Here is a 26401-nt window from a genome sequence, read left to right on the forward strand (position 1 = left end):
GGAGCGCAACGGGAGTAACCCGCCCAGCGGAAGACCAGACAACCTACGGAAAAGTGGAGCATTAACGGCGAAGCGGCGCCGAGGATTCTGAGCCACAATGGAGCCAGAAGGGAACCACCGAATATGTACTTTTCACGCGGGATTGGAGTTGGCGGGCCCGTCACACTTCAGCAAAACCCACTCCCAACCACCCGATTCACTGATCAATGATGGCAGCGGTGGCAGTGTGGAATACCTACCTATCCAATCTCAGTGCAACAGCACAAGCAGCAGCGTTTGCCTGTACCTCCCTAAACACCCCCCATCTTCTTCTCCCCCTTCCAAAAAGAAGAAAGTAAAAAAAAGAGAAAAAAAAAAAAGAAGGGAATTCTAAATTCTGACATACGCAAAAATCAACAGCAAACATTCCTATATTGTTTCATGAAGGAGGTTCGACCACGCGACACGTGACTAAACTTGTGCAAACAGCCAGAATGTTGTTGTCTGATTGCGCTGTCAGGTCAAAAGTCCCAGCGGTCCCTTGAAAAAAAACAGGCTCCGTCGCTTCAAGCCCAGGCACTCAAAGAGAGCGGATGGTGGGGAGTCCACGATGCCGATTCTGGCAGGTTGGTGACTTGTGAGAGGCTGGGACAAGACCTAGGCCGTCTCGTTCAGCCAGTCTGACCAGGCCTCCTCCCACTCACAAGGATCGATGTGATCGGAGAGTGTGATTTTAGAATTCTGGATTCCCGGCCCTCTTTTTCTTTTCCCACCACGCGCGTTTACGCATTGTAGTTGCATTCGATGATACCCTGCTTTGATCCCATCGAAAGTCCGGGAACAGGGCAAGCGAGTGTCATGCAAGATCCCGCGACCCTTCTTTTCCTGTTTATACACATAACGAAACTACTGCCACTTCTGGGACCGTTGACCATCAACACTCGTTGAACTGTCGTCCCGTCTGTTGTCATACACCAACAAGTCTGTCAATTTGTACTCAGACTTGCTGTCGTTACCCATCAATCCCGAAAATTGTTCGGACTTGTGACCGCTGCTTCGGCTTTGAGTTCTCCACCATCTCATCACCGCTCACACAAGTCCGTCCTACCAACTCTCCCCGCGATCGAGAACACCGACGAAACTTCGAAGACCAGAACAAAAAAAGAAAAAATAGAAGAAAAAAACCCCAAACATTGGTTGCCTCTTCAACCCAAAGCTCTCAAATAATTCTTTCTAGTTCCCCCGTGTCACCACAAGACCTGGGATCGCGAAACAATAACCATGGTGTCCCTAAGTTGGCGAACGGCGGTGACAACAGCGACAGCTGCTTTCGCAAGTGTAGCTTCCGCACAAACATGGACAGCATGTAACCCAACACAGCGAAGTATGTTTCTCTCAAGCCATTTTTTTCATCTCAGACTCACATAGCCTAAAAGAAAGACATGCCTAACGCTAACCGTCCCCCCCTAGCCGATTGTTCTCCAAACACCGCCCTCGGCATGGCCATCGATGTCGACTTCACCCAGGGCGCTGTCAACTCCTTTAACCCCTACGGCGGCACCCCCTCCTACTCAAGAAACGACGGAGTCTCCTTCACCGTCGCCAAATCCGGCGACTCCCCGCAGCTAACCTCCATCTTTTACATAATGTTCGGGCGGGTCGAAATTACGATGAAGGCGGCCCCCGGCGCCGGCATCGTCTCTTCCGTGGTCCTCCAATCCGATGACCTTGACGAGATCGACTTTGAGTGGCTGGGCGCCGACAACACATACGTGCAAACCAACTTCTTTTTCCAAGGAAAAACCGCCAGCTACGACCGGGGACAGTTCAACCCGGCGCCCAACAGCCAGGGTCAGTTCATCAAGTACACGATCGACTGGACTTCGGAGAAAATCTCGTGGTACGTGGGCGGCACTCTTGTGCGGGTCCTGACCGTCAATGATGCGGGGGGCGAGTACCCGCAGAGTCCCATGCAGGTGAAGTTCGGCGCCTGGTCCGGGGGCGACAGCGCCAACTCACCGGGGACCATCCAGTGGGCCCACGGCCCGACGGATTATAGCCAGGGGCCCTTCAGTATGACGGTCAAGAGCGTCATGGTCAGCGATTACTCGACGGGCAAGTCGTACCGGTACGGCGACACGAGCGGCACGTGGCAGAGCATCATTGCCGAGGGCGGAAAGGTGAACGGGAACTTGGGTAAAGCCGGCACGGTTACGGTGACGGCTAGCGCGGTGGCGGCGACGAATACGGGGTCGGCGGGCGGCTCGGTGCCCGTGGGCGGCATCGGGTCGGCCAGTGGGGGTTCGTCGGGTTCTAATGGCGGTAGCGGCAGCAGCACCCATGGATCGATTCCTGAGGGCTGGGTTATGAAACCAGATGGGAAGATAGTGCCTGTTGGCGCGGCGAGCGCAATGGCGAGGCCGCCGCAGGGCTTGCTGGTTGCTACGTCGCTTGTGACGGTGGCTCTTGCTGCCTTTGTTGGGTGTTTGGCTTAAGAGTAATTATTGAGTGGCATGACAACATACAGTCTGCGTTGCTCGATAACTCTGGGTCTTCTTCTCCCTCGGATGTCGGAGGTGTAGGAGTCAGCAGCACGATGCATTTGCAGGCGTCAAGATGAATTTGGTTTTGGGCATTTTACCTCATACGGCGTTACTTAGAGGATTCGGGCTTGATGGAGATCTGATATGTATCGGCGACGTCAGTATTAAATGTATATGAATGATGGGGGGAATGATGATGTATCTATATGGTATGGGTAATCTTGTACTTGCAGCACGATAGACACCTCACACACGCAAGTTTGACAATTTCACGAGCATTCAAACGGTAGATTCCTTTTGCTTGGGCACGTACGCAAACACTTTCTGGCATCTTTGTCTCATCTTGTATCTGCACATACCATCATCTCCCTACCTCTAGTGATTTCTATCCTCGCCAACAGGCGTGCGCGTGATAACTAACGATGACGGTCGTCGGTCTTTGTCACTGTTAACGATGGTTCATTTTTGGTTTCAGAAGACACCGGCCTCCATAACTCCATCTTCCGAGAGCAAACTATGCGCAATGCGGTTGGAAACCCCATATAACCCATCAAAGGGCAAGCAAATTGCCTCCCTGGTTTCTACAACCATTGAGAGATAGTGTACAACCTTCCTTCGCTTGCTCTTGTAATTCTGGCATCTGCGTCCAGCAAGCTTTCTAACGAAATTTACGAGATCCCAAGTGAAAATAGTATGACGATCACCAAAAGGGTCTATCAAGGCTATTCCGTGTTTGATTGAGCGAAAGGCGCAAAATAACAACGTGAACATTCATGTTGTTGTCTATAGGAACGGTTTCTTTGGATGACTTTTCAGAATTCGAACGACGATGCTTGGCCAACCTCAGAACTCCCACGTCGAGTCGTTTCCGACAGACTCGATAGCCCACTTGAACTTTTCGCGCAACGTCTTGGAGAAGAACTTCTCGATAGGCACATTAAACTTGGCCGAGAAGACGACGGTAAGACGGGGATCAATGTAGTTCTGTGGTAGAAAGTTAGCATCCTACTATGCATGTTGATGGGAAGCCCATCCAACTTACAATTTTGGAAGTGCCAAGAGCAACCTCTTTGTTTCCTTCACGATCCGCGGACTGGAGCTCCAGGTTCTTGATACGTTGATCAAGCTTCTCAAGAGCTGCCTCCAGCTTCTCGACAGAAGGACCCTTGCCTTCAGCCTCGACCTTCTTGGTCTTGTTCTCCTTCTTGAACTTGGCTTCTAGCTCGGATGCCGCCTTGAGTCGCTCCTTGAGCTCGCTGGCAGGCAGAGGCTTCTCGCCATCAGCTATCCGCTTCTCATTGTCCTTTTCGAACTTCTTGTTGATCTTGGCCTTCTGGTCCTCAACGAGGAACTCCTGATGAGACTTGACCCACTCCTCTGTCAAGTCCTCATCAAGCTCAAAGTAGGCAGCACCCTTCTTCTTCTTGAGCTTGGGATCAAGGTCGAGCATCATCATCTTTGTCCGCCATTTCTGGTATCGCAAACCCTTGATCTGCTCGACAAGTTTCTTCATTTGCTGCTCATGGCTAGCACCGACAGTACGCTTATGGTTGCAAAGAATAGCAACTTGGCGGTTGCAGTCATTGTAGAGCTTGACCTTTTCATGTACCGTGGCATTCGTCACCTTGAGCTCCTGCAGCAGCTTGGACATGGTGTACGATGCGTTGTAAGTACGGAAAACCTTTGCCGTGAGCCCAGGCATGTAGCTCGACAAGTGCTTGTTGAGTTGGGTTGTCTGCACAGCGCGTTAGCAAACCTCCAAATATTGTAAAGTGGGTAAGATTAAACCTACCGTCAGTCTGTCAAAGATGTCATCTCCGTCCTCCTTGGGAGGCTTCTTGAACATTTTGAGGTTCTTGAAGACCTGGCGATCGACCGTGAACTCGTTGTAGAAACGAATACTGTCCTTGCCCAAGAAGTCGAAAATGACAGTGTTGGGTTCCCTGAGGGTGACGTGCTCGTACTTGAGAGAGCAGCAACCGACAGTCTCGGCCTCGTTCTCGGTATCCTTTTCGTTACCGGCTCTGAGAGCGAACTTGTCAATGAGGTACATGGCCGTTGCGCGTTGCCTGTCAGCCATGACCTCGCTCTTGAGGTCCTTGGTATAATCGGCACGGATGCGATCAATGTATTTCTTGAGCTCACGGGCCTTTTCGAACTTCTTGAAATCGGCCTTGCCCTTCACAGTACTGTTTGCTGCCAACATCACATACTTGTAGTGTCCGTTGATGTTCTCTTGCCACATCGCGAGCCAAGTTGCCTTGTTGTCATGTTGAACGGCCTTCCACTTGTGGCCAGCTGGCGGCTCTGGGACCTTGGCCTCTTTGCCGATGTTGATGGTAATTTGCTCTGGCAAAACACGCTTCTTGATACACCCGGTCTTGGGGTGATCACCGCGACCACGGAAAAGTCCTGGAATTTCCACTCTGGGGTTACCAACCTTTTCTTTTCGCCCATCCCACTTGCAATATAGATAGGGGGCGTCCCTCTTGTCCCTTTCGGCTTTCTCGGCCTTCTTCTCTGCTGACGACCGGGCATTCTTAGCCTTCGTTTGAGCATCTTTGTAAGCCCACAACTGGGAGAAGTCGAGTTTTTCGAATTCCTTGATGTCAACCTTTTTGCCATTCTTGTCCTTGGCGCCACCTGTCCGATCTAGGATCTCCTTGAAGTCCCTGAAGAAGTTCTTCTGGAAAGTTGGGTTCTCAACATTCACCGTCGAGTTAAGCATGAAGCCGAAAAAGGTCGCAGCTTCCTCGGCCTCGATATCGAGTTCGACCGGCGTTCCATCGTAGAGCAGTTTGACGTCCTTGGGCAAACGCTGGTAATCCTCGGGGAAGATGACGCCGTTGTGCTCCAAGGTGGTCCACTTGATACTGTCATCTTCCTTCTTTGCCGACTCCTCCCACCACTTATACTCCTCTTCCTCATCGTCCTCATCGGTGATGTCCTTCGATTCCTCCTTGACGGACTTCTTGACAGCGGCAACCTTGCCCTTCGGGGCGGCCTTCGTGGCAGCCTTTGCAGCCGGCTTTGCAGCAGGCTTTGCAGCAGGCTTCGCGGCAGGTGCCTTCTTCGCCCGCTTAGCGATGGGCACATCCGAGTCAGACTCTTCCTTCTTCACACCATTCGTCTTCTTCGCAGCTGTGCCGTTGACCTGTCGCTTGGTGGGTTTCGCAAGGGGTTCGTCATCGGAGGATTCATCCTTGACGGCCTTCTTAGCAGCAGGCTTCTTGGCCTTGGTACCAGCACGAATACTCTTGGCTTCCTTGGCGGCTTCCTTCTCGATATTGGCCTTCTTCGCGGCGATCTTTCCGAGAGGTTCGTCGTCATCAGAATCTACGTCCATATCCGTATTCTTGGCGGAGGGAGGCAATCTCGCGCCATTTTTTTTCGCAATCGGCTCGTCGTCGCTATCGGAGTCTGGTTGCTTATGTTGTGTTTTTGAACGTTTCGCCTGTCCTGGTCAGCCACAGACCAAGCAAGGATACCAAGCTGCAAAGACTGGGAAACTTACCAAGGGTGCTTCGTCATCACTGGAGTCATCCTTATAGTTGATGGACTGATCAATGGATGTCCGCGATTTGCGCTTAGCCTGACCGCTTACTGAGGAGTCGACGTCCATCCTGTCCTGGTCGACGGGGCCATTACGGATGGAGACACCAACGGGAGCCATGTGAACCTTGGAATCAGCAGCGTCCATGGCACGATCATCGGCCTTGGAGATGGTCGGCGCCGAGGCTATAGTTGAAGAGAAAAGATTAGTCTCATGGGCGTGGTACAATGACAGATTGCATTTAGACGAGGCCATGGAAGGCATGACACGTTGACTCAGATCGGCTGGCAAACAGTGTGACGGGGCAGAGGATAGAGTGAAATAAGCGAGGGCTGATGGATGAAAGTGTGTGACTGATCACAGAAGCATTGACGTACCGTGGCCGTTGACCTTGGCGAGCGGCTTGTCGTCTTCAGAGCCCGAAGACATGGTTGCTAAAGCGTGTTGCGGTGTCGGCACTAGTAGGTACGTACGAATGTGTAAGGGCGCAAAATCCGACCCGTAGAGGTAGCGGCCGCTAAACAGTGGCGAAGGGTTGCTAGCAAGATGTCTGCAGGGCAACCGAGTCGAAAATGTTGTCGTCGGTCGTCGCTAGGAAGGGAGACGTGGAGAGAAAGAAATTCGCCGCTGGAGGTGACCGCTTACACCTTTGACCGTGGACAGAGTCTTGGTGCAAGTCACTTGGTGACCAAGGCTGGAAAGCGAGGGTCTCGGGAACTCGTCAAGGTCTTGGGTGCGCGAAAAATCGAGATGGCCGGTCGAGGGAACGAGTGTGTGAAAAAAAAAAGAGAGAGGATGTGGAGAGCCTGGAGGGTGGAGAGAACCAGAATGGCGCAAGGTGAGGGAGAAGAAGTGAAGGGAAAAAAGCGAAGGCGGAGGGCAGCATGAACGAATTCGGGAAGAGCAAGGGCAGTCGGGAGGCTGTTAAAGATAAATCCTGGGGCTCCACCCTGCAACTCTTTCTGGGCGGTCGTTGCCAGGACCGCCAGGCTGTGGAAGTATCGATGGGTGCTGTGGGTGGGTGGGTGTGTGGGTGTGTGGTGAGTGAGAACTGAGTCTCCAGTCGGGACTCCAGCCAACGGAAGGGAAGGTTTCGATGCGTCGTCGCGGTCGCAGGGGGATGTTCGCCAGGTCCAGTCTGTACCGCAATTCTCCCTGGTTCGCCTGGGTCGGTGCACCTCACCTGCCCCAAAATCCCTGAGGTGGTCGACTTTGAGAGGCCGGTACCTTTTTAGCGCGTCCCCGCTCTCGGTACCTTGAGTCTGAGCGTTCAGTTTCTAGCGTAGCGTACGCCCGTCAGTGTCGTGAGTGCGGTACGTAGAATCTATGGAATGGAAGTTCTCTGTTGCGTGTGGCAAAGACGGGCGCTCCAACAACAGTACGCTAGGCACCACTGGGATCGTGAGCACCCAGCCTCACAATGATTGCTCCAGAAAGCTGAAGGCATACTGACACACCTTGTTCATTCAAACAGAAAAACACCGCGTCGTCTGATCTTCACCCTAGTGAAGCTTCCGTGTGCTTGCTTAATCTGTGGGTGACTTAGGTTCAAGTTATTTACCGTCAAGGACACTGAGACGTGGACGCTTTTGATACAACCGTTTGCAAGGCACTTCCTCGTTCAAGTGAGCACCAAATTCACAACCGGATCGATGCTAAGTAGTTATCTCAGCGCTCAGACCCACCTTGAGCTCCCGGGCGTGCACGGACCTGTAACGAATACCACAATCTCAGCATTTTATTGATAAATTGAATTTTCTTTCCAAACCGGGCAATATTTTGGCCCTCCGCTCAAGGAGGTCTGAGTACACAACTCGATTAGAATCGCGTAGAGGTTGACCAACCCCCCAGAATATCAACCTCAACACTATAACTTCACAACAACACGTCGCATCACGAGGGTTTCTAGTTAATTCGGATCGCAAAAATCACAGCTTTCCAACGGTATCAATTTCATTATCATTACCATAGAGGAAGACTCCCAACACAAGGATGCGCAATCCATTCGCAATCTTCCAGCCCACATACAACATCGTCGTAATCGCTCTTAAGTATAACCATATTACTAACGTACTTCTTTAGCAACTAAACTATTAGGAATTAAAGAATTATTTGCTCTCTCTTCTACTCCATCTAATATTTAAGTCCCGGATTATATATAAGTAGAGCAAGACGTCGATAATAGAGTAAACTACAATAATACACTTATAGAGGATAATAATTATAATATTATTAAAGAGATATTCGACCTTTAGGCTCGCCTCCAATTAAGGTATAGTAAATGCGTAATAAAAGTAGCGATAAAAGGATAAGTTATTAAACTAAAGTCGTTTAATATTAAGGTATTTATAGTAGAGTAGTTTAAAGTTAGGCGTAGAAGTATAGATTTTATTAGTTTTTTCGACGAAAATAACAATATAAAGGAAGCTTTTAATAATAGTAGTCTTATTATTTAGTATACCGTTAATATACCCGATGGTCTAAATTACCCTACTTTTATACTATATAAAGAGATATAGGCCCTATTTACTGAGTTATTCTTCGGATAGTTTGAGGTTGAAAATATTTATTAAAGTAATGAATTAACTACTATTTTTCAATTAAGTAATTTATTTTAGTTAGAGAATACTCTGAAAGAGACTTAGCTAACCCTTAGAGCTATTGCTCCTAATATAGTTACTATAATTTTATAGTTTATAGTTAATTAGTTTAGAATAATAGATATTATTAAAATAACTAATATCGACGAGGAATATTATAACCGTATTATTCTTATTATAGCTATATTAATATTTAGCTATACTAAGAAGAAGAGCACTTTTCTTCGCTATATTCTTAATCTTTATCTTCTTTTAACTAGAATATTTAGGAGGGCTATTTAAACGTTATCCAGAATAGGTATTGTATTATTATATATAATACTCAACAAACTATTTAACGTAATAATATAGTAAGTAAAGTATAATTTTAAGCGAGTAGTATATAATCTTAATAGCGTTATTATATACAATAACTTTAATTATAAAAATATTATTCGGGAATTAGTAAGAAGAAAGTAAAATTAAATAGTTAACTTAACTACAGCTAGTTTAATCTCATACCCTGAATTATACGGCCCCCTTCAATAATTATTATTCAATAGAATTAAGAAATTTATATAGAAGATAGTAGTAAACTATATACTCTTAAGGCGTAAAAGTACTAATATTACTACCCATTGGCTTATAAATTTCGCCCTTAAGTCTTTGTTTCTCTACGCTACTAATAATATTATTACTAAGAAAAAGTTGCCAGCGTTTCCTATTATTAAATAGGTAAAGTATTCGGAATTACTAAATTTCTAAGTTGGTGTAATCTACAAAGACGAAGGAAAATTTGAGGGTGTTTACTGTATTTACGAAGAGCTATAGAATAATTACCTTATATTCAATAAATTTAAGCTAGTCTATTGTTTGATCCTTATCTATAGCGACTAAAAGACAACGTTTTTTATTAGACGTATTTAACATTACGAAATCGAAGCTAGTAAGTAGTAGGAGTAAAAGAAATGGATGCTTCTTATACTTGCTTTATTCTACATCGAGATTAATTTTATTGAAATACTATTCCAATACTTTTGGGACGGGGGAAAGGATGTAGTTTTTTCTATTGCAACAATTTCTTTAAATATTTTCTTTTTCTAGCATTTAAAGAATATTAAGAAGGAAAAGATCAAGTACTACTAAGCAATACCCCTTATTATATATAGGTTTTAAACTAAAGTCTTTATATTTCTTATTTTTGAATTTATTGAATATAGAAATCTCAATAATCTAATTATTAACGGTGTAAAATTAATAATAGGAATATTAATTGAGGAGGAAGGAGCGATTAATAATAATAATAACAATAATAATAATAATAGTAATAATAGGCAATAGACTACCTCTATACAATAAATACTTAATTGTATTTAGGATATAGTCTTTTTTATACAGGGCTGGACTAGGGAATATCTTAATATTAATATTTATATTGATGAGAGTGTTAATGCCGATGTTAATATTAATATCGGCGGGGATGGATCTATACTACTAATAGGACTTACTTCAGCCTTAAAAATCGATATTGAATTTCGAAGCTGTTGTAAATTAATGTAAATAGTATTAATCCTTTTATCAATTTACAAAGCAATCCGAGTAGGCGATTATAGCTTTCTTCGGGATATTATTCCTATTCTCCTTATAATTTTTTACAGGGGAAAATTATAGAATTATAGCCTAGAAATGCTCTACTTTATATAGCTTCTCTATAAAGATATTTTAAACAACGCCCTTCGGAATACTATTCTTAAAAGTGGTTTAGTTCGCTTTATTACCGCTAGTAGTAAATACAAACCTATTAATTTAATACTAGAATATTAGAATAGAGTATATACTATTAATATTAAGAATAATAAGAATTCTACTTATAATATCGAGGCTATTCTTATATATTTAGCTCTTAATTCCAATATTCTTACTATTATTTATAAAGGAGCCGAAAAATTATAGGGATATATTACGAAGGGTACTTATACTATTAATAATCTATTTACTAATATTATTTCTTATATACTCAAATTGTATAAGGATAGTATAATAAAGAGGAAGATAATACCTAATTTTAAAGCTTTTAATACACTAAATATTTATTTTCTTAGGTAGTAAAATTTAATAGAGAAGTTAGTTGATTGGAATAAGGTTATTCTATTTCCAATCGATATAGTTAACTAGAGGTATATACTAGGATTAGCTAAGTATACTATTTAAAATAGTATTATTAATTATAGTAAAAAGGGTAGACAGTTATTTAAAGAGGGTATAGAAGACTTATAGGATTTTACTCTTAATAATAATATTAAAGATATTTATACTAAAGATAAGTAGTAGGTTAGACCTTAGAGTTTGTATATAGTATTAGTAAAAGACTAAATAAAAAGTAAGAAATTAGTAAAAAGAAAGGAGTTTAGCTCGACTTATTCCGCGTACCCTAATCGAATACCTTATAGTATACCCTTTTACAGAATAACCATTAACAGCACCGAAAGATAGTACGTCTTACGGCGGTCTTACGTCTCCTATTCCCTAGATCGGCCACATACGCAATTAATACTAAAATTTAAAGATTAGAAGAATTTAAGAGAGGTTAGTAATATAATAATTAAGTGTTTAAAGAAGAAATAAGGTACAAACAGGGAGTTAAATGCGCGAACTCTCTAGACTTACACTAGTAGTAGTTACGGGCGTCCCCTTAACCGCTATACTACAGGCGTCCCTATAGTACCCCCGGTGGGGCTGGTGATAGTATAGTAGTTGGAAGTAGACTATATTGGTTGATTGGAGCATTTTGAGAGTATTTGCAAGGTATAGGAGGATTATTAGATGTAATAATAGCTATCTCTCGTTGAAAGGGTTAAATTTAGTAATATTTTAGCTAGTGTTGTACCCCTAAGTTTGAAACTAGGCTACTAAGCATCCTCCCGTCTTAGCGTCTTAGTATGCGGCTCAAATTTTTGATGCGTGATTTGGAATTAATAATAATAAATATTAATATATAGATATTTATATTACATTTATCTTTTATAAGCTGGTAATCCTTAAATTAGGGTCCTAAATTGCCTCTTCTTTCCCTTTCCTCTTATTACTAGTAATCCTTAAACTGACCGGACTACTATTAGGGATGCAATTATTTGTATGTCATACCTATATAATACAGCCGTCTAAGTAGCAAATTATATTAAAATATCAATAAAGGGGGTATACAGTCTTTCTAAGCTTAATTAATTACAACGAAGAGTCGCTAGCAATAATCTAACAAATTTATTAAACTAGCAATCTATATCTTCCTAGCCTTTTTATAGTATTAATAAATTTACTATCTCAACTAGCCCCACTTTACGTACAATCCCTATATCGATTTGAACCTCAATTTTATTATCTCCTTAACATTCTTAATATTCTTCCTTACGCTTTAGAGGAGTATATAGAAGAGCTTTAATTTAAATTTGAGGGATAATTATAATAGAAGTAATAATAGTAGTACGATTTAATATATTAGCTAAGAAAGAACTAGTAAAATTAGGATAAATAGGTAATATAATTATAGTTGGAGAATTAGTAAGATTAGGATAAATAAGCAATATAGCTAGAGAATTACAGGGGTTATTAGTAATTGTAGAAGTACATAACCGAAGTTGGATTTATTGTAGCGGTAGCCGAAGGTAATCTTTTTCCTAATTTTTATAAATTTTAACTACTAAGGATAGATAGAATTCAATAAGAGCTTCGATATACTCTTCTTTATACTCCTATCCTCTTATAGCTAAGAGCTTCTCTTTTAGCCTATTAGTATTATTAAAAGGAAGCACCTTATTTCGATAAGTATTTAAATTATTGGCAAAAAGACGTCCTACTATATATTATAGCCGGATTAGTATTAGTATTTCTAGTACAATTTCGAATATTCGATTCGCTTTAGGGACAAGTTCTTATACTTTTTCCTTACACTAGCCATTAATATACGATACTACCTTATCTACTAATAACCCAATTATCGGCTTATTAAATACTTTATTCCAGTTACACTCTAGCATTACCAGAATTCTCCCGAATAACGGCGTACAACCGCTTCTATTACAATATTTATTAGTAGGGATAGGCCTTTTATATTTAAAATCTTTATTGTATAGTTTTTAAAAATAATCGAAAATAGCCTTCCGAAAATAAGGTACGTTAAGAAATTTTATAAAAAGTGGGTCCTGTTTTTGATGCTTAGTACGAGCCTTATCGTCAAGTTTCGACTATTTAATTTTATAAGAGAATTCGTATAATAAATGAAAATCGCTAACATTTAGCGATAGTTTATTATTAGGCTCTACCTCTTCTTCTTCTTTATCATTATCGCTGTCGGCGATATTTTCTTCATCTACTAATACAATAATATTCATCAACCTGCTAGATACTCTCAAAATATATAATTAACAGAAACATTATTATTATTATTATTATTATTACTACCTTTATACTCACCTTCTAAGTTACTTCTCGTCTAAACTAAGGTAATCAAATGCCCAATACAGAACAAAGAAATATACTTTTCCTTACAAATTATTATCCCGCTTCTTTCACATTACTCTTCTAAAATACTATTAAAGGTCGGCGATATTAGGAGTAGGAGGCATACCAAACTAAACTACTCGAATAATATTAGGAAGATCTATACCTATACTTAGAGAGACAGTAGCTAGATATATACGATAGTCGGTTAATTTAATAGCAAAATCCTAATATATAATATTTTTATCCATTAGACAGACTAAAGAGTCGTATAATTTAATAACTTTGCAGCCTATTTCCTTACTAAAACTACAGCTTTTATATAGATAGTTAATAAGGGTATTCCTTATTATAACTAAATTATTACAATTATTAATATAAATAATAGTTTTTAGGATATCCCGTTTAATTAACAGTATAAACCCTTCAACGAGAAAGATAAAACGACGGAAATCTCTAAGGCAGTTCCGAAGAAGAGGCTAAATAATAATAGAGATTTCTAGTCTATCTACGGAAATTCTAATAATTTCGAGGTTTCTAGCATCAAAACCAGCCTTTTTAATAATAAAGTCTTAATAGATTCTAACTAACATAATTGTACAGCCAAACCACGGAATGTTCTTAGGCAATAATAGCCGTAAGGTATATAGATATTGAAACTCCTATCGAAATTCGCGCTATTTTGATACGCAATATAACTCATCAATAGCAAAAAGACCGATCCGTTTATAGAATTCTAGGGACCGCAATATAGCCTTAAATTTTACACTTATCGCAAGCTCTAGGCTCAGTAAAACATGGGTATAATCGCCGCATTGAATCTAGTCCTAAATATCCCGGTTCTATATACGAATTAGTAGGATTCCAGTATAAAAGGGGGGCAAAAAGCTTACTCTTAGAATTACGTCTTTATCTACCCATACTAGCTTTAAATCTAGCACCTTAGTAGCAATATCATTACGTTAACTTTCCCTAAGCTTAGTAAACAGTACGATTTATATCGTAATTTTATTATACAAAGCTAAAAATACATATAGGACAATACTTTTTCCGTAGCCCATTACCACAACTAATATCGTATCCTTTTATTCGCATACTAGCCGCACTACCACTTAAACCTAGCCTTCTCGAGGCTCTCTATTATTACTAATAATATTTTTCATAACTCTTAGTACGCATTAGGGATTAATAGGGGCATTAACATCGGAATCTATAGCATTGAATGTAGTACTAATAGAATAAAAATTCGAAGAAAAAAAATAATACATCGCAAAGATAAGCGAATTGTACTCGGAGGATAAGACAATTGTAATAATCATACCTACAAAATTTCAAAAAGTTGAGATAAAATATAGTATTGTAGTAAATAGCTAGTCGGCCAACTGACATGTGTCAACACCTAATTTTTTTACGTTTATACAAAAACTTGGCACTTTTATTGGACGCATTAAAAAACTAATTATACTATTAGATTCGTCTCGTCGAGTAGATTCTCCCTATACCCATTAAAGTTCCAGAACTTCCTTTTTTATTTTATTATCATAGAGTCTTACTGGGAAGTTAGTGATTTTATCCCAGCCTCTACAATTCCTATCTGATTGGGAACTCAAACCTCTTTTTTAGGCGTTCTCAATCAATACCGTTAAATATACTAAAAGAATAGATGCACGGACCACAAGTCTGAAAGATTAGAAAGATTCAATTTGAATTTCCGGGCGCGCAGCGCCCTTTCCATTGTACGCGCAGCGCACGGGCCGCAAGCCCCCTTCCCGGCCGCAGGCCGCCCATGCCCAAAAAAGAGGTCTGATTCTGAGATAAGCTAAGTAGGCAGGTTTCAGTGAGGTGGATGGCACGGTGCCCAACAGGAACGGAACAAAAAGAGCTTTTCAAGACAGCCTTCAATTCCACAAGTGAGTTGTACCGCTTGTTCATCTGCAAGTGAGTAGACTGATGCCGCGGTGCAGGATCGCAGGTGCGGGCCAGACCGGGTGCCCCACCCACATGGTAGCTCTGGCAGCTGTCATGGCTGGCAAGAAAGTTTGGCAGAACTCGGCAGCAAGATGGCCTTCCACCTGTGTACATCCGGGCCATAGGTACACTAGATAGGTAAGTGAGGTGCTGCGTGGGGAGCACACCGCAGCTGGCAGGCAGCCAGTAACTAACCAAGCCAATGGCCGGGCAGCAGTCCTCAGCCATTGCCAGGCTCTAGCCGGGAAAAAGGCGAAGGCGCCCGACTGGGGACTGGACAGCGGCACGATGGCGAGCCACACCTCACGAAGAAAGCACGGCCGGAAAGTGAGCAGAGAGCGGAAAGTGTGGAACCGACCTCAGCAAACCTCTCACGCCAATTGCGTCCTATTCCTATTGATCACTCCCCCACGATCAATTGCCGCCTGAATATCAAGTGGTCAACCCCGGGCCACTCCTCTCCAGCAGGTCTCTCCCTCGTCAAATATCCATCTCAACATGCTGTCCAGAGCTGCCCGCCCGGCCCTGAGAGCTGGAGCCGCCGTCTCGTCCCGGTAGGTGCTCTCCCAAGAAAAAAAAAATACCATGTCCTTCTTCCGTAAGAGTGCTCCGTCCGTCTCCGTCCAACATCTCGCCATCTCGCCTCCGTCTGTTCGTCAACCACCGTGCACCAACCGACTACAGCTTCTCGGGGTCTTCGTCTGGCTCTCAGCTCTCTGTGCGACTTGGAAACGAATGCGATTGCGCCGCCAGGTCCCCGATACATGACGTCCGATATATGGAGGGGCAGCACAAGCAAGCAAGCAGGGAACGGGTCGGGTGGGGAGAGAGAGAGAGAAGAGGAGTTGGACACACACACACCCATACGCACACGAGAACGAGAACGGACACGCGATAGCCCCGACACATCGAACCTTGAGACAGAACATGCAGACTGATTGAAGGTCATGACAACAGAGCGGCTGCTCCCGGCGCGGCCACCTTCGCGACTCTCCGTGAAATCGAGACCCGCCTCAAGTCGATTCGCAACATCGAGAAGATCACCAACACCATGAAGATTGTTGCCTCGACCAAGCTCAACCGCGCCCAGCGTGCCATGACCGAGTCCCGCGGCTACGGTGCCACCAGCAACGAGGTCTTCACCTCGGCCGAGACTAAGCCTCTCGAGGCTGAGGGCAAGAAGAAGCTCGTCGTCGTCTGCTCCTCCGACAAGGGTCTCTGCGGTGGTGTCCACTCCGGTCTTGCGCGCTTCATCCGTCGCCGCGCCGCCACCGAGCCTGAGTTCGACATCGTCATCATCGGCGAGAAGGCCAAGGCCCAGCTCTCCCGTACCAACGCCAAGGACATCGTCCTCAACTTCTCCGGTGTTGGCAAGGACATCCCCACCTTCGTCGAGGCCTCTGCCATCGCCGACCAGATCACCCAGCTCAAGGGCGACTACTCTTCCGTTGAGATTGTCTACAACAAGTTCATCAACGCCACCAGCTACGAGCCCACCGTCATTGAGGCATTTTCTGAGGATGCCATCCTCGCTTCCCGTACGTCCTGTCGGCCACCGTGATGCCCGTCGAGGTTCAGTCAGCTGACTAAGTTATATCCAGCCAACTTTTCCGCTTTTGAGGTTGATGAAGAGGTCCTTGGCAACCTCCGCGAGTACGCCCTCGCCAACTCCCTCTACTGGGCTCTCTGCGAGGGTCACGCCTGCGAGATTTCTGCCCGTCGCAACGCCATGGACGTGAGTTCTCCTCCCGTCCCATGCCACCTCTTTGAAGTCGACAGCGGACAGGCTGCTGACGTGAATTCTCTTACCCCTTATCCAGAACGCTTCCAAGAACGCCGGCGAGATGATCAGCAAGTACCAGATTCTCTTCAACCGTACTCGCCAGGCCGTCATTACCGGCGAGTTGGTCGAAATTATCACTGGTGCCACCGCTTCGGCCGATATGTAAACAGCAGCCTAAACAACCGCAGTCTATTAATAGAAGACGAAGATGTATTGAGGGAAAAGGAGAGGGGACCTGAGTAAAAGAAAAGGGTCCAAAGCCGAAATCCATCATCCCTGTCTGCACTCTCAGTTGACATTCAACCATGCCGTTCGAAAGTGTACGAGTATGCGTGGTGTGTGGTATGTCTAGTCCTGGTCCAAAAAGCTGCGTGCCAAATGCCTTCCTTTGTACCAATCAAATGAGCTAGCCTTTCCTTTATTGTACCAACGCCTTCAGTCCATAAATTGTACCACTTCTTTCACACACCTGCCCACTCCGTCGTCAGTAAGCCTTGAAGACATAGCCGCTGTAGTTTCAGTCCACTCAACAAATCTCAGCTGGGATGAGCGCTTGTCAGATGCATGACAATGTCGCTCAGTACAAATTCGTCGGTAAATTCTCAGTAAGCAACCTGACCACGCCGCCGGCCAACTTTCATTCGAAATAAAAGCCGCAGACGGGTGATAAGGGGTGGGGCTTCCATCTCGATGGGTTCGTATATTTGTGAGGAGTTGCTTGTGTTTCCAATATCATCCTGTCTTATCCCGCCTCCATTCCGCGCCGCCGTCGCTTGTTTGGGGCGCTTGATGGGACTGAATGTGTGAAGAGCATGGGAGATGGGATGGAAGTTTCTAATCCTTTTCCGATGTTCAACGGTTAAAAGGACTGGCTGCTTCATTTGCTGTGGAGTTTTGTACATACTCACTTCCCCGCCTGGTTTTAGTATAGGCGACGTTTGCATCTATGCCCTTGGGACAATAATAAAGAGTGGAACAAAGAGTGGCTGTGTGTGTGTGTGTGAAAGTGGAGGTGAAAATAAAGATATGAAGAACGTACTCCCTCTTTGATCTATTCTAGCGCCTAGGCTTGGTTCAAGTTATCACCACACCAACGACTCCCCATCTCCTTCTTTCATGCGTTGCCAAATGCCTGATAAGGTCACCTTTAAAAATAAAGAGAACCAACAGATACACAGCACCGGTCGATCGTCTTGCGTATTCCTTCCCCCCCAATCCATTTTTCCAGTTTCACCTCCCTTGACTTCTTGACCCGCTCACTCACTCACTTACTTGATAACGTCTTAACCTCACCCAGTCATCGCAACATCAACATCACTCCCCCCATCCTCCGCATAACTCCCCACCTTCTCACCCGCCCACCTTGCCCTCCTCCCATTCCTCCCATTACTGCCACTAGAAACGCTAGCAGCAGCAGCAACCCCTTCCTCACTCTTAACAACCAGCGCACTCAATGGCACATACGGATTCTCCCTCTCGTAAATCTCCTTCAACTCCGTCGCTTTGCGATCCCACTCCTGTGCTTTCTCAGTCCATTCCTTCATCGCCACCGCATATGCACGCTTGCTTTCCTCTGCCAGTTCCTCAAACGGTCTCTTTTCTTCCGGTGAAGCATCCTTCCACATCTTGGCACTCATCATCCTGACCTCGTTACCGCTTGCTTTGCCCTTCCCCGGTCTGCGACCGGCTTCGCACCGCTTGCGTGCGTCGTCGTAGTGCGCTTTGCTGAAGAAGATGTAACCTGATACGACGGGTTTGGAGGGTTTCTGGGGGCGCAAGCCAATTTGCGAGGTGATGGAGTCCCAGAGGGAGATGTCGTAGGCTTCGAGGCGGGCTTGTTCGGGGTTACGGGTGGAGGACATGGTGCCGTAGCTGTTCGTGACGGTAGTAGTGGTGAATTCGGATGATAGAGCAGCGGCTTTGCGCTTGAGGGACAGGGAGGATGATTCCTTGGGGGTGATGAGTAGTGTGGGTATCTCGATGGGGCCGAGCATCGTCTCGAGGACCTCGGAGGCGGCGCGGAGACCGGAGAGGTAGGCGCCGTGGACTGTGGCTGGGTGAGTGCCGCATGTATGCTCGCCCGCGAAAAAGAGGTTGCCGACGGGCTTGGCCATGGTGTCGTAGTCATCCGCTTTCATGTCGGGACCCGCGGAGGAGTAGCTTCCGCGCGCGAACTTGTCCGATGCCCACCTGGTTACGATGGCCTCGATCGGCTGTTGGACCTTTGACCCATAGACGCGGCGGAGGACATCGGTTGCTTCTTTGACGAGATCGTCGTTGCAGGTTTGTTCGGTGTCGTAGCCGGCGTCGCCAGCCATAAGAGCTAGCAGGACTGGTAAGCCGCTGGTTTGGGTTACATTAAACCACTGGAAGAAACGACCTCTTTGTGAGGCGTAATCCTTCTGATCCAGGCTGTGCCGGTTAGATGGGTTTCTTAGGACACCAAAGATGTCGCGATCCTCATCCCAGAATGCCTCCTTGTACACGAGGATGACTTTGTTGAGAACACCAAAGCCTATACGTTCGATGGCACTGGACTTCCATTCCGGCAGCGGTGGTTCAAACTTGATATTACCATGCTTGAGCACGCCCAGAGGTATCGTGTTGACCACGAAGTCAGCTTCCACCTTGAATCCATCTTCGCACTCGATTACTGCTGGCCCTGCCGTGCTTTCTGTGGTATATGTGATTTTGTTGACGGGTGACCTTCGTCGAACGTCGAGCGGCGTGGGTAGGAGCATAAGGCCCTTCGGAACACTCTGATAGCCGCCGATGACCATGGTGTGGCTTCCTTCCCATTCGTTACCGGCATCAATGTCCCATCCCTGGAGACTTAATTTGTTGTAGTTGATAGCATTGCTATACTCCAGGTTGGCGACGTGCCAGTTCAGGAGTCGGTAGTCTTGTGCAGTCAAGTCCACAATATCTCTGTACTGAGCGAACATGTTGTCGACAACGCTCCCGAGGTTGGCACCAGGCTCTTTGGCCGGTGTCTCGAGGTCGAGGTCGGCATCTTCTGAGACACCCTGCTTCAAGGCCCACCCCAAAAGTTTCGCCTTGTATGCTGCTTTAAGTGCGCCTGGCGTGCCAGGCTCGGTGTGAACGCGACCTGTAGCACGGTCCGACGAGATCGGCACAAGATTCACTTGTGGTGCTATGCTCTGCTCCGACACAGGCGGCGCATGCGGCTGAGCGGCAGTTGATTCTTCTACCTGCCTTATAGTTTTGTAGGCCTCTGCGGAGCTATCCTTGCCCTCGTCAATCAATTCCCTGTTACCCTCAATCAGCTTCGAGGTGGGCTGCTTGAACTTGTATTCGCTGACCCGATCAAGGCAGTCATTGTACAGATTCTCGACCAGCTGATCTCGGTGTAAATCTACGGGCTTGCCGTTCGAGTCGTATAGAGTGGTGTCTGGTCGCAACGGCCTGTATGGAATTCCGAGCTGTGCCCTGAGCAGGATATTGATGGGATTGCCGCGTTCAAATCCCGTGATAATCATACCTCCCATCTCTGCGGTAAATCGCTTCCCGTGGAAATTATCCGGGGTTCGTGCAGGTTTAGACGCAAAAGGGCGAGAGTAAACCCTGCCGCCTATCCGGTTCCGGCCTTCGATTACAATCACTCGCGGAGGCTCTTCACCCATGTCTCTGAACTTCTTTGCATATTGCGCAAATAGTCCCTCAAGCTGTCTCGCGCAGCCCAATCCAGCCATACCTGCCCCTAGAACAGCGACCGTTCTTCGCTTAAGGGTTGTAGCCGGTGGGTCTTTGGAAGTATGCCTCTTTGAATGGCGATAATCTACGCACCCAAAGTTGATATACCCCCGACGAACAAGCCAATCGAAACATAGGCTAGCGGCATCAAACCAGCGAGTGTCTTTGGCACACCCAACAGCTTCCTCTCGAGTAACAGCTATTTGGGGATTCCTTACCCATAACCTTAGAATACCGTTCCTGATATTCAGGTACGTTGTTACTTGGGCGTGGCTGATATGGTCTCTAAGCATGAGATATTCCTCCTGGTGCAAAGCATATGGGTTGAGTCTCGAAGCCTCCGCGGCCGTAATACATTGCATAGCATAATCCGGTAGCGGAAGATCGGGAGGTATGGTGACTTTGGGCCGGACGTTGTATCGCCGCCTCGGGGTGTCCGTGGACACCGTATTTGTCCCTGCGTTTTGAGGCAAGAATCCTTGTACTGGTGTTGGCTGGGCTGGGACTTCGTGTACTGGCGTCGCGTAGATCGAAGCTTCTTGTGCTGTTTTTTCTTGTGCTGGAGCATCTAGCGTCGAAAGACTTTGTGCTGCAGGGTTTCCTGCCGGTGCTTCATGGGTTAGAGACTCGTAAGCCGGAGGTTCATCCATGACTATATCCAGTGGTGGTGCTTCTCGGTCCGGTGTATCTTGAGGTGGTGCTTCCAGCATCGAGACATCTTGCATTGGTGCTTCTTGCACCACAGCATCCGTCCCTGGAGCTTCTTCCATCAATACATCAAGGGTTCCGGCATCTTGAGGCAGCGAAGCTTGCCTTGCTGATTCCAGCACTACCTCCTCCGGCGACTCTTGCTTGATCTTCCGCTCGTTCATCGGTGACTTTGGGCCCTGAGGTGGAGCTGCACTTTCAATTGCTGCCAAAGGTGGCTCGTCAATCACTGGCAAAGGCAAAAGGCGAGCTACCCGTTCCGGTTGAGCTGTTGGCTCTTCTTGTAGCTCAGTTTGTGGTTGTTCATCCGGTTGAGGAGGTTCCTCCACAGTGGGTTTCGGTTGCTGCTCTTCCACAGGCGGCTCCGGAGAGGGAGATACTGGCGGAGAAGGCTGTGGCTCAGATAACTCTTGTCTTGTTGGAGGCTCCTTCAGTCTATCCGCATCCACAGGAGTCGTGGCCTTGCTCGTCACGGATGGCGCATGGGATGATGAGTTCGAATGCTGGTCTGATAAGCTACTTGCGGATTGAGGGATGGGGTTTTCCTGCTCCACCGCGATATCATCTTGAGGTGATATGATTGGTGACGACTCTGGAGGCTCCGACAAGGGCGATGAAAACTGGCTCGAAGCGTCTCCATCTAGGACACTTGGTCCTTCTGGGGCTCGCGATAGTGATGGCAACTGTGAGGAGCTACATGGAAGTCAGCGATGAGGGATAGCAAAGAAATCCAGGACAAGTGGGAGTTGAACATGGGTTGCCATGGAGTTGATGAGGAAAAACAAACATGGTAACATACTCGTCTGTCGGCAGTGGGCTTTCTGGAAAGGGCGACTCCTCTGAATCCATCACATCCATGTCCCCAGTCCAGACCACAATTTCCGGTGCAATATCTTCTGAACTCGTCGACGAGCTAGTATCTGCGGAGTGGCCGCCCACGGGCGTCCTTGCTCTCTTCATAGGCGGGTGCCTGGCGGAGTTCGAAGGCTTGGATCGGTTTGAGCGTGATAAGTTGACTTCCTTGACGTCTTTAGTCTGACCCTTTGCGATACCGCTATTACTAGTCTGCCCTGGACGAGTCCGCGAACTGCTGCCCATAGCTTTGAAAGAGCGGCAGTTGGGTGACTAGAAAAGAACCGCTGGACTGGAATATGGGGTTGATAGATCGGCACCGTCGTCTTCGCTCACGTCGAAGTGGACCTGCTTCCATATATACAGGCCACACCGGATTCAGCGGAGGGCAAAGGATAAGATGGAGCCGGTTCGGGTGATGATGATGATAGTGTGAAACCCAGCCATTCGACTGGACTGCCTGTTGCTATGATGCAAGAAATGCTCCGGCTTCTGAGTCTTCTGGTCAGCCCAAGTTGAATATTGAAGTAAGGCCTGAGGACCTTGTACAGTGAAGGATGTGTGATAGTATGGAGGAAAGTGGTTATGGCTGGACCATGTATGGTATTGTGTGCAAATGGGTGAAGGAAATGGACGTCGAAAATGGTATATGTACCTCGCAATATCATATCGCAGCCCATGGAGCAATGTTGAAGTTTCGTCTCATAGACGTCGTACGATTGGTACGTCGCCGTCTCGGTTTGAAATGTCGTCGATTGCTGAGGGGAAATACTTGGTGGTATTGGCTACGACGCCCTTGGCAGCTGGTGCATCGATCTTTCTCAGTTCCTCAATCGTCGCAGATTGACTAAAGAAAATATATAAATTGTAGACTTTGCTGTAGTTGTTGTTGTTGCTTCAGCTTTCGAGGTTGTTGTCTGGCTGCCGTTGTCTCCAGTCTGTGTGCTGATACAGTCGCACTGACGGATCTGCTGCCCGAGACCTGGAACGGAACCCACTCCCACTGGTAACAGCGCCCTTAAAAAGTGCGGAAGGTCGGTAAGGTTTAGCGCATGCTCAGAATTTCAGTGACAAGAAATTAACGCTGGTCGTTTTACTTAATTGATGCAAAAGCGTTCTTTTCAGCCATTGCGCGTTATTACGAGTAATTAAGGTCCGTGTTCCAATCACGTGAGGCGCAGAGAGAGGATAACAACTAAACCCTGTGAACCTATGGCAGAGGGCTCATGTTCTCTTCCAAGCCAGTATGCCTTCTGGTTCGCAGCAAATATCGTCAATGACTCCCTTCACTCCATCACGTATTATGAGCACAGCCTAGACTTCCCCAACTGTGGTCATGGTATGCTTCTGTATTCCGTGTCTGTTGTGGATGTTCCCCCCAACCAGAATCAAGTATCAATCAACCCTCCGTTCGTACCCATCAAGCAATATCAACTATCCGACTCCTGTTGCAGGCTCTCGGTACCAAATGTCCCATTCTCGATCGCGGCCTCCATCATCTTGTTTCCGCTAATAATGGACGTCGCGCAGATGACAATTTTTCTCCGACCTATTGTTCGTGACACCCCAGTTAGTGATCGATTGGCTTCTTGTGCTTCTGCGGCCAGCTTGAGCACACCGAGGGAGATATAGAATAGCGACATACCTTCTTCTTTCTTCGCAATGAACCGAAGAGCCGCGATCTCACTAAAGCTAATACCGCCGACGAACACGACAAACACTGTCTTCTGGCCGTCGTTACCGGACAACAGCGCCCGAGCCTTGACAGCCTTGTCCTCGCCCTTTTGCACCTCATCAAATGTCGGACCTCGGGCATGCTTGACAGCATCGTCGAACCCACGCCATCCCTGTGCGCCTCCTGCAGCTGGTCCGGCTGTGTTGGTGGAAGCTGCTCCTTTTGTGATTGAGAGCAAATACTGCTTCTGAAGGATGCACTGAACAAGGCGTATTGAAAGAGGCGCATAGCCGCTGTAGACGTAGGCAATATCGTTGGGATCCTGTTCGTTGACCTCGTCGACAATGAGTCGCAGTTGCTTCCGCAAATATGTGTAATTGGTCTTCGTTCCCGTTGCCCCAACAGATCCAGTCATGGGGATCATGGATGCCAGAGGGGACGACCTCGAGAGGAACATCTGAAGCTTCTCTAGGTTATGGAGTGTGAGTATGTGTTGATAGCCATATCCTTGCAGTATAAGGCGCCGAAAGTGATCGAATTCCTTGGTCTTGATTCCGCCCGAGATACATGAATACACGCATAGTAATCGCAATACTTGCGGCAGTGGGACGTCGCGTGCTATTAGTTCCTCGATCGCTTCAAACTGGGATGATGGATCTGCTCCGGCTGCGAGATTCTGCTGAACCTCTAGCATTTTGCTGAAATGTTCCGTGCGAGTATGCTTCATAATCTCCTCCGCCAAGCCGGTATGAATCTTGAGGCTCTTCTGTTCGGCCTGGTATCCCGGAAGTTTCGAGACAAAATCTTTGAGCTCCGCTGTTGTCTTGGAGCTATGTCTACTCTCATAGTCACTCTTTAAGCGACGAGCAATCTTGTTCAAAAGACTTCCGACAATTGCAAAATTTGCATCGCGCAATTGCTCAAACAACTTGTCGGAGGAATCAAGTTGGACTTTGCGCTTGCGCGAGGGCCCGTTGCTCACGACGGCAGCGGCGGCAGTTGTTGAGCCTTGTGGTTCCGGCTGTGCGCCGATGATCGTCGAGTCCACATCGGCCTGGTTATTTTGGACACCGAATACCTCGTCAATCAAGCCCTCGTAGGTCAGCTGTGTCAGAAGGGGTGTGACAAAGTCAACTTCGCGGTCAATGATGATAACACTTTCGTTGGTGGTGCTGGGCGACAGGCCGATCTTGTCCCCTTCGGCTGCTTCTTCGCCAGCGAGAATTTCATGTCGCATACGAGACAATAATTCAGCGACTCTCTTAGCGTTTTCCCCTTTGCCAACGATCCTGGGAAAGAGGCCATGCTTTTGTTGAATACCCATCAAGGCCTTGGAAAGCAGAAAGACTGGTGTAGGGTCCTTCGCGAGGTACAGGTCTCTGAACGAGTCGTCTAGCTCGAGGGACAAGACATCGGTGTCAAGCGGGAAGAAGTATAGTGGTAGCTCGGCGACATTGGTATCGCCCAAGACACCGGCCTCCTCCAGTACCTTGTCTGAAACCAGCGTTCGACGGGGTACCCAAAAAACGTGGAACTCGTGGGGAGACTGGCTCTCTTGCTGTAGACGTTTTATTTGATCTGAAAACCTGTCAGCACCTTCAGGGACCTACGGGCTGTTTCTCTTGTCCGTGGGAATATGGTTGGCGTTCGTACCTGCTATCGCGTGAGCATGATGGGCCAGTTCGCCCCGGGCAATGAAGACCACATTGCGCTGACTCGAGTCGGTGTTGTTGTTCTCAAGAAAGAAGAAGTTATCGGCACCATAGTCGCGCAAAGTTGACGCTCCGACAAAGGCGTTAAGTGGACCAGCCAAGCTCTTCTCAATTACAATGTTCTTCTTTCCGCGGACCTGCACAGGATCTCACAAGCTGCCGTCAGTTCAGCACTTGCACCAAGCGTTGCGAAGGTCGTTCCGTCTGGCCGCTGTTGCCTGGCTTGGGTGGTTTTGGGGGGCATTACGGCTGTACATACTGATTCCAAGAGATACAAGATGTCCTTGCGGCCCTTTTCTCTGATCTGCTCGATGTCGAACTCCGCATGGGGAGCCATGGTGGTCGAGTTCTCCTCATGCGGCTGTTGGTGTTGTGGTGTGGATCCTAGGATGGCTGGCGGTTAATGACGACGGAGGGTGAAGCTCGAGCTCCCGGCCTGTCTGGTCGGCTGGTCCGCCCTGCTGGCTGGGGTTCATGTTGTGCTTCACTGCACCGCCTAGGCGCAAACCCCAAAGCGCAGGGAGGCAGGGTACCTTATCTCAGGGCAGTGGGCTGAAGTGGGTCGATCAGTCAGGCTGGAATGTCGTTCATCCTCAGTACATATAACACTCTCCCGTACCCATACTTGTACCCCTCTAATGTTAGGAGACAGAATGAAATCTTGGATCATCAGCAATGCTGAGGTGATACGTGGAATCATCTTCTCGATTACCCAGCATTGGTGCCCTCAATATTCAAGGCTGGGTGTGTTCGAAAGGCTCGGACAGACCTACCTAATGGGCGGTGCTGGCAACTGATAAGATTTATCGTCTTCTTATCGGGATAATATTCAATCTTA

At 46.6% G+C, this 26401-nt stretch overlaps 5 protein-coding genes across 6 annotated transcripts; 2 read left to right on the plus strand and 3 right to left on the minus strand.

Annotated features, from left to right (window-relative positions):
- The first annotated feature begins 729 nt into the window (after positions 1–729).
- Positions 730–2892, plus strand: NCU09117 (extracellular cell wall glucanase Crf1). The gene is made up of 2 exons (XM_952939.3): positions 730–1363; positions 1450–2892. Exons 1-2 carry the CDS (start codon positions 1261–1263, stop codon positions 2472–2474), a joined length of 1128 nt encoding a protein of 375 aa, XP_958032.1. The 5' UTR covers positions 730–1260; the 3' UTR covers positions 2475–2892.
- On the minus strand, positions 2793–7237 carry NCU09118. 2 transcript variants are annotated; one of them, XM_011394939.1, is made up of 5 exons: positions 6549–7237; positions 6037–6260; positions 4315–5976; positions 3565–4257; positions 2793–3506 (listed from the first exon to the last, which is right to left on the minus strand). In XM_011394939.1, exons 2-5 carry the CDS (start codon positions 6220–6222, stop codon positions 3366–3368), a joined length of 2682 nt encoding a protein of 893 aa, XP_011393241.1. In that variant the 5' UTR covers positions 6223–6260; positions 6549–7237; the 3' UTR covers positions 2793–3365. The 2 variants fall into 2 exon arrangements, with proteins under 2 accessions (XP_011393241.1, XP_011393242.1); XM_011394940.1 differs by having other exon boundaries at positions 6453–7237.
- Positions 7238–15032: 7795 nt separating this feature from the next.
- On the plus strand, positions 15033–17370 carry NCU09119 (ATP synthase subunit gamma). The gene is made up of 5 exons (XM_953798.3): positions 15033–15257; positions 15337–15673; positions 16077–16657; positions 16721–16854; positions 16940–17370. Exons 2-5 carry the CDS (start codon positions 15618–15620, stop codon positions 17066–17068), a joined length of 900 nt encoding a protein of 299 aa, XP_958891.1. The 5' UTR covers positions 15033–15257; positions 15337–15617; the 3' UTR covers positions 17069–17370.
- Positions 17371–17974: 604 nt separating this feature from the next.
- On the minus strand, positions 17975–23243 carry NCU09120 (lysine-specific histone demethylase Aof2). The gene is made up of 3 exons (XM_953799.2): positions 22832–23243; positions 22124–22668; positions 17975–22017 (listed from the first exon to the last, which is right to left on the minus strand). The coding sequence occupies exons 2-3, from the start codon at positions 22420–22422 to the stop codon at positions 18192–18194; spliced, it is 4125 nt and encodes a 1374-aa protein (XP_958892.1). The 5' UTR covers positions 22423–22668; positions 22832–23243; the 3' UTR covers positions 17975–18191.
- On the minus strand, positions 23224–26111 carry NCU09121 (vacuolar sorting protein). Its single transcript, XM_953800.2, has 4 exons — positions 25823–26111; positions 25505–25700; positions 23822–25429; positions 23224–23725 (listed from the first exon to the last, which is right to left on the minus strand). Exons 1-4 carry the CDS (start codon positions 25898–25900, stop codon positions 23607–23609), a joined length of 2001 nt encoding a protein of 666 aa, XP_958893.2. The 5' UTR covers positions 25901–26111; the 3' UTR covers positions 23224–23606.
- Between the last annotated feature and the right edge of the window lie 290 nt (positions 26112–26401).

This window comes from Neurospora crassa, linkage group I (genome assembly GCF_000182925.2).
Source record: "Neurospora crassa OR74A linkage group I, whole genome shotgun sequence".
Classification (NCBI taxonomy): Eukaryota; Fungi; Ascomycota; class Sordariomycetes; order Sordariales; family Sordariaceae; genus Neurospora; species Neurospora crassa.

Bases quoted from the DNA above. Each gene is read 5' to 3' on its own strand.
- NCU09121 (XM_953800.2), bottom strand. From the start codon at position 25,900: ATGGCTCCCCATGCGGAGTTCGACATCGAGCAGATCAGAGAAAAGGGC. The intron at 25,701-25,822 runs GTATGTACAGCC...GATCCTGTGCAG, and splicing joins TCTTGTATCTCTTGGAATCA to GTCCGCGGAAAGAAGAACAT. The intron at 23,726-23,821 runs GTATGTCGCTAT...CACGAACAATAG, and splicing joins CATTGCGAAGAAAGAAGAAG to GTCGGAGAAAAATTGTCATC.
- NCU09119 (XM_953798.3), top strand. From the start codon at position 15,618: ATGCTGTCCAGAGCTGCCCGCCCGGCCCTGAGAGCTGGAGCCGCCGTC. The intron at 15,674-16,076 runs GTAGGTGCTCTC...TCATGACAACAG, and splicing joins GGAGCCGCCGTCTCGTCCCG to AGCGGCTGCTCCCGGCGCGG. The intron at 16,855-16,939 runs GTGAGTTCTCCT...CCCCTTATCCAG, and splicing joins CCCGTCGCAACGCCATGGAC to AACGCTTCCAAGAACGCCGG.
- NCU09117 (XM_952939.3), top strand. From the start codon at position 1,261: ATGGTGTCCCTAAGTTGGCGAACGGCGGTGACAACAGCGACAGCTGCT. The intron at 1,364-1,449 runs GTATGTTTCTCT...GTCCCCCCCTAG, and splicing joins ATGTAACCCAACACAGCGAA to CCGATTGTTCTCCAAACACC.
- NCU09120 (XM_953799.2), bottom strand. From the start codon at position 22,422: ATGGGCAGCAGTTCGCGGACTCGTCCAGGGCAGACTAGTAATAGCGGT. The intron at 22,018-22,123 runs GTATGTTACCAT...ACTTCCATGTAG, and splicing joins AGCCCACTGCCGACAGACGA to CTCCTCACAGTTGCCATCAC.
- NCU09118 (XM_011394940.1), bottom strand. From the start codon at position 6,504: ATGTCTTCGGGCTCTGAAGACGACAAGCCGCTCGCCAAGGTCAACGGC. The intron at 6,261-6,452 runs GTACGTCAATGC...CTTCAACTATAG, and splicing joins CGCCAAGGTCAACGGCCACG to CCTCGGCGCCGACCATCTCC. The intron at 4,258-4,314 runs GTAGGTTTAATC...CGCGCTGTGCAG, and splicing joins ACATCTTTGACAGACTGACG to ACAACCCAACTCAACAAGCA.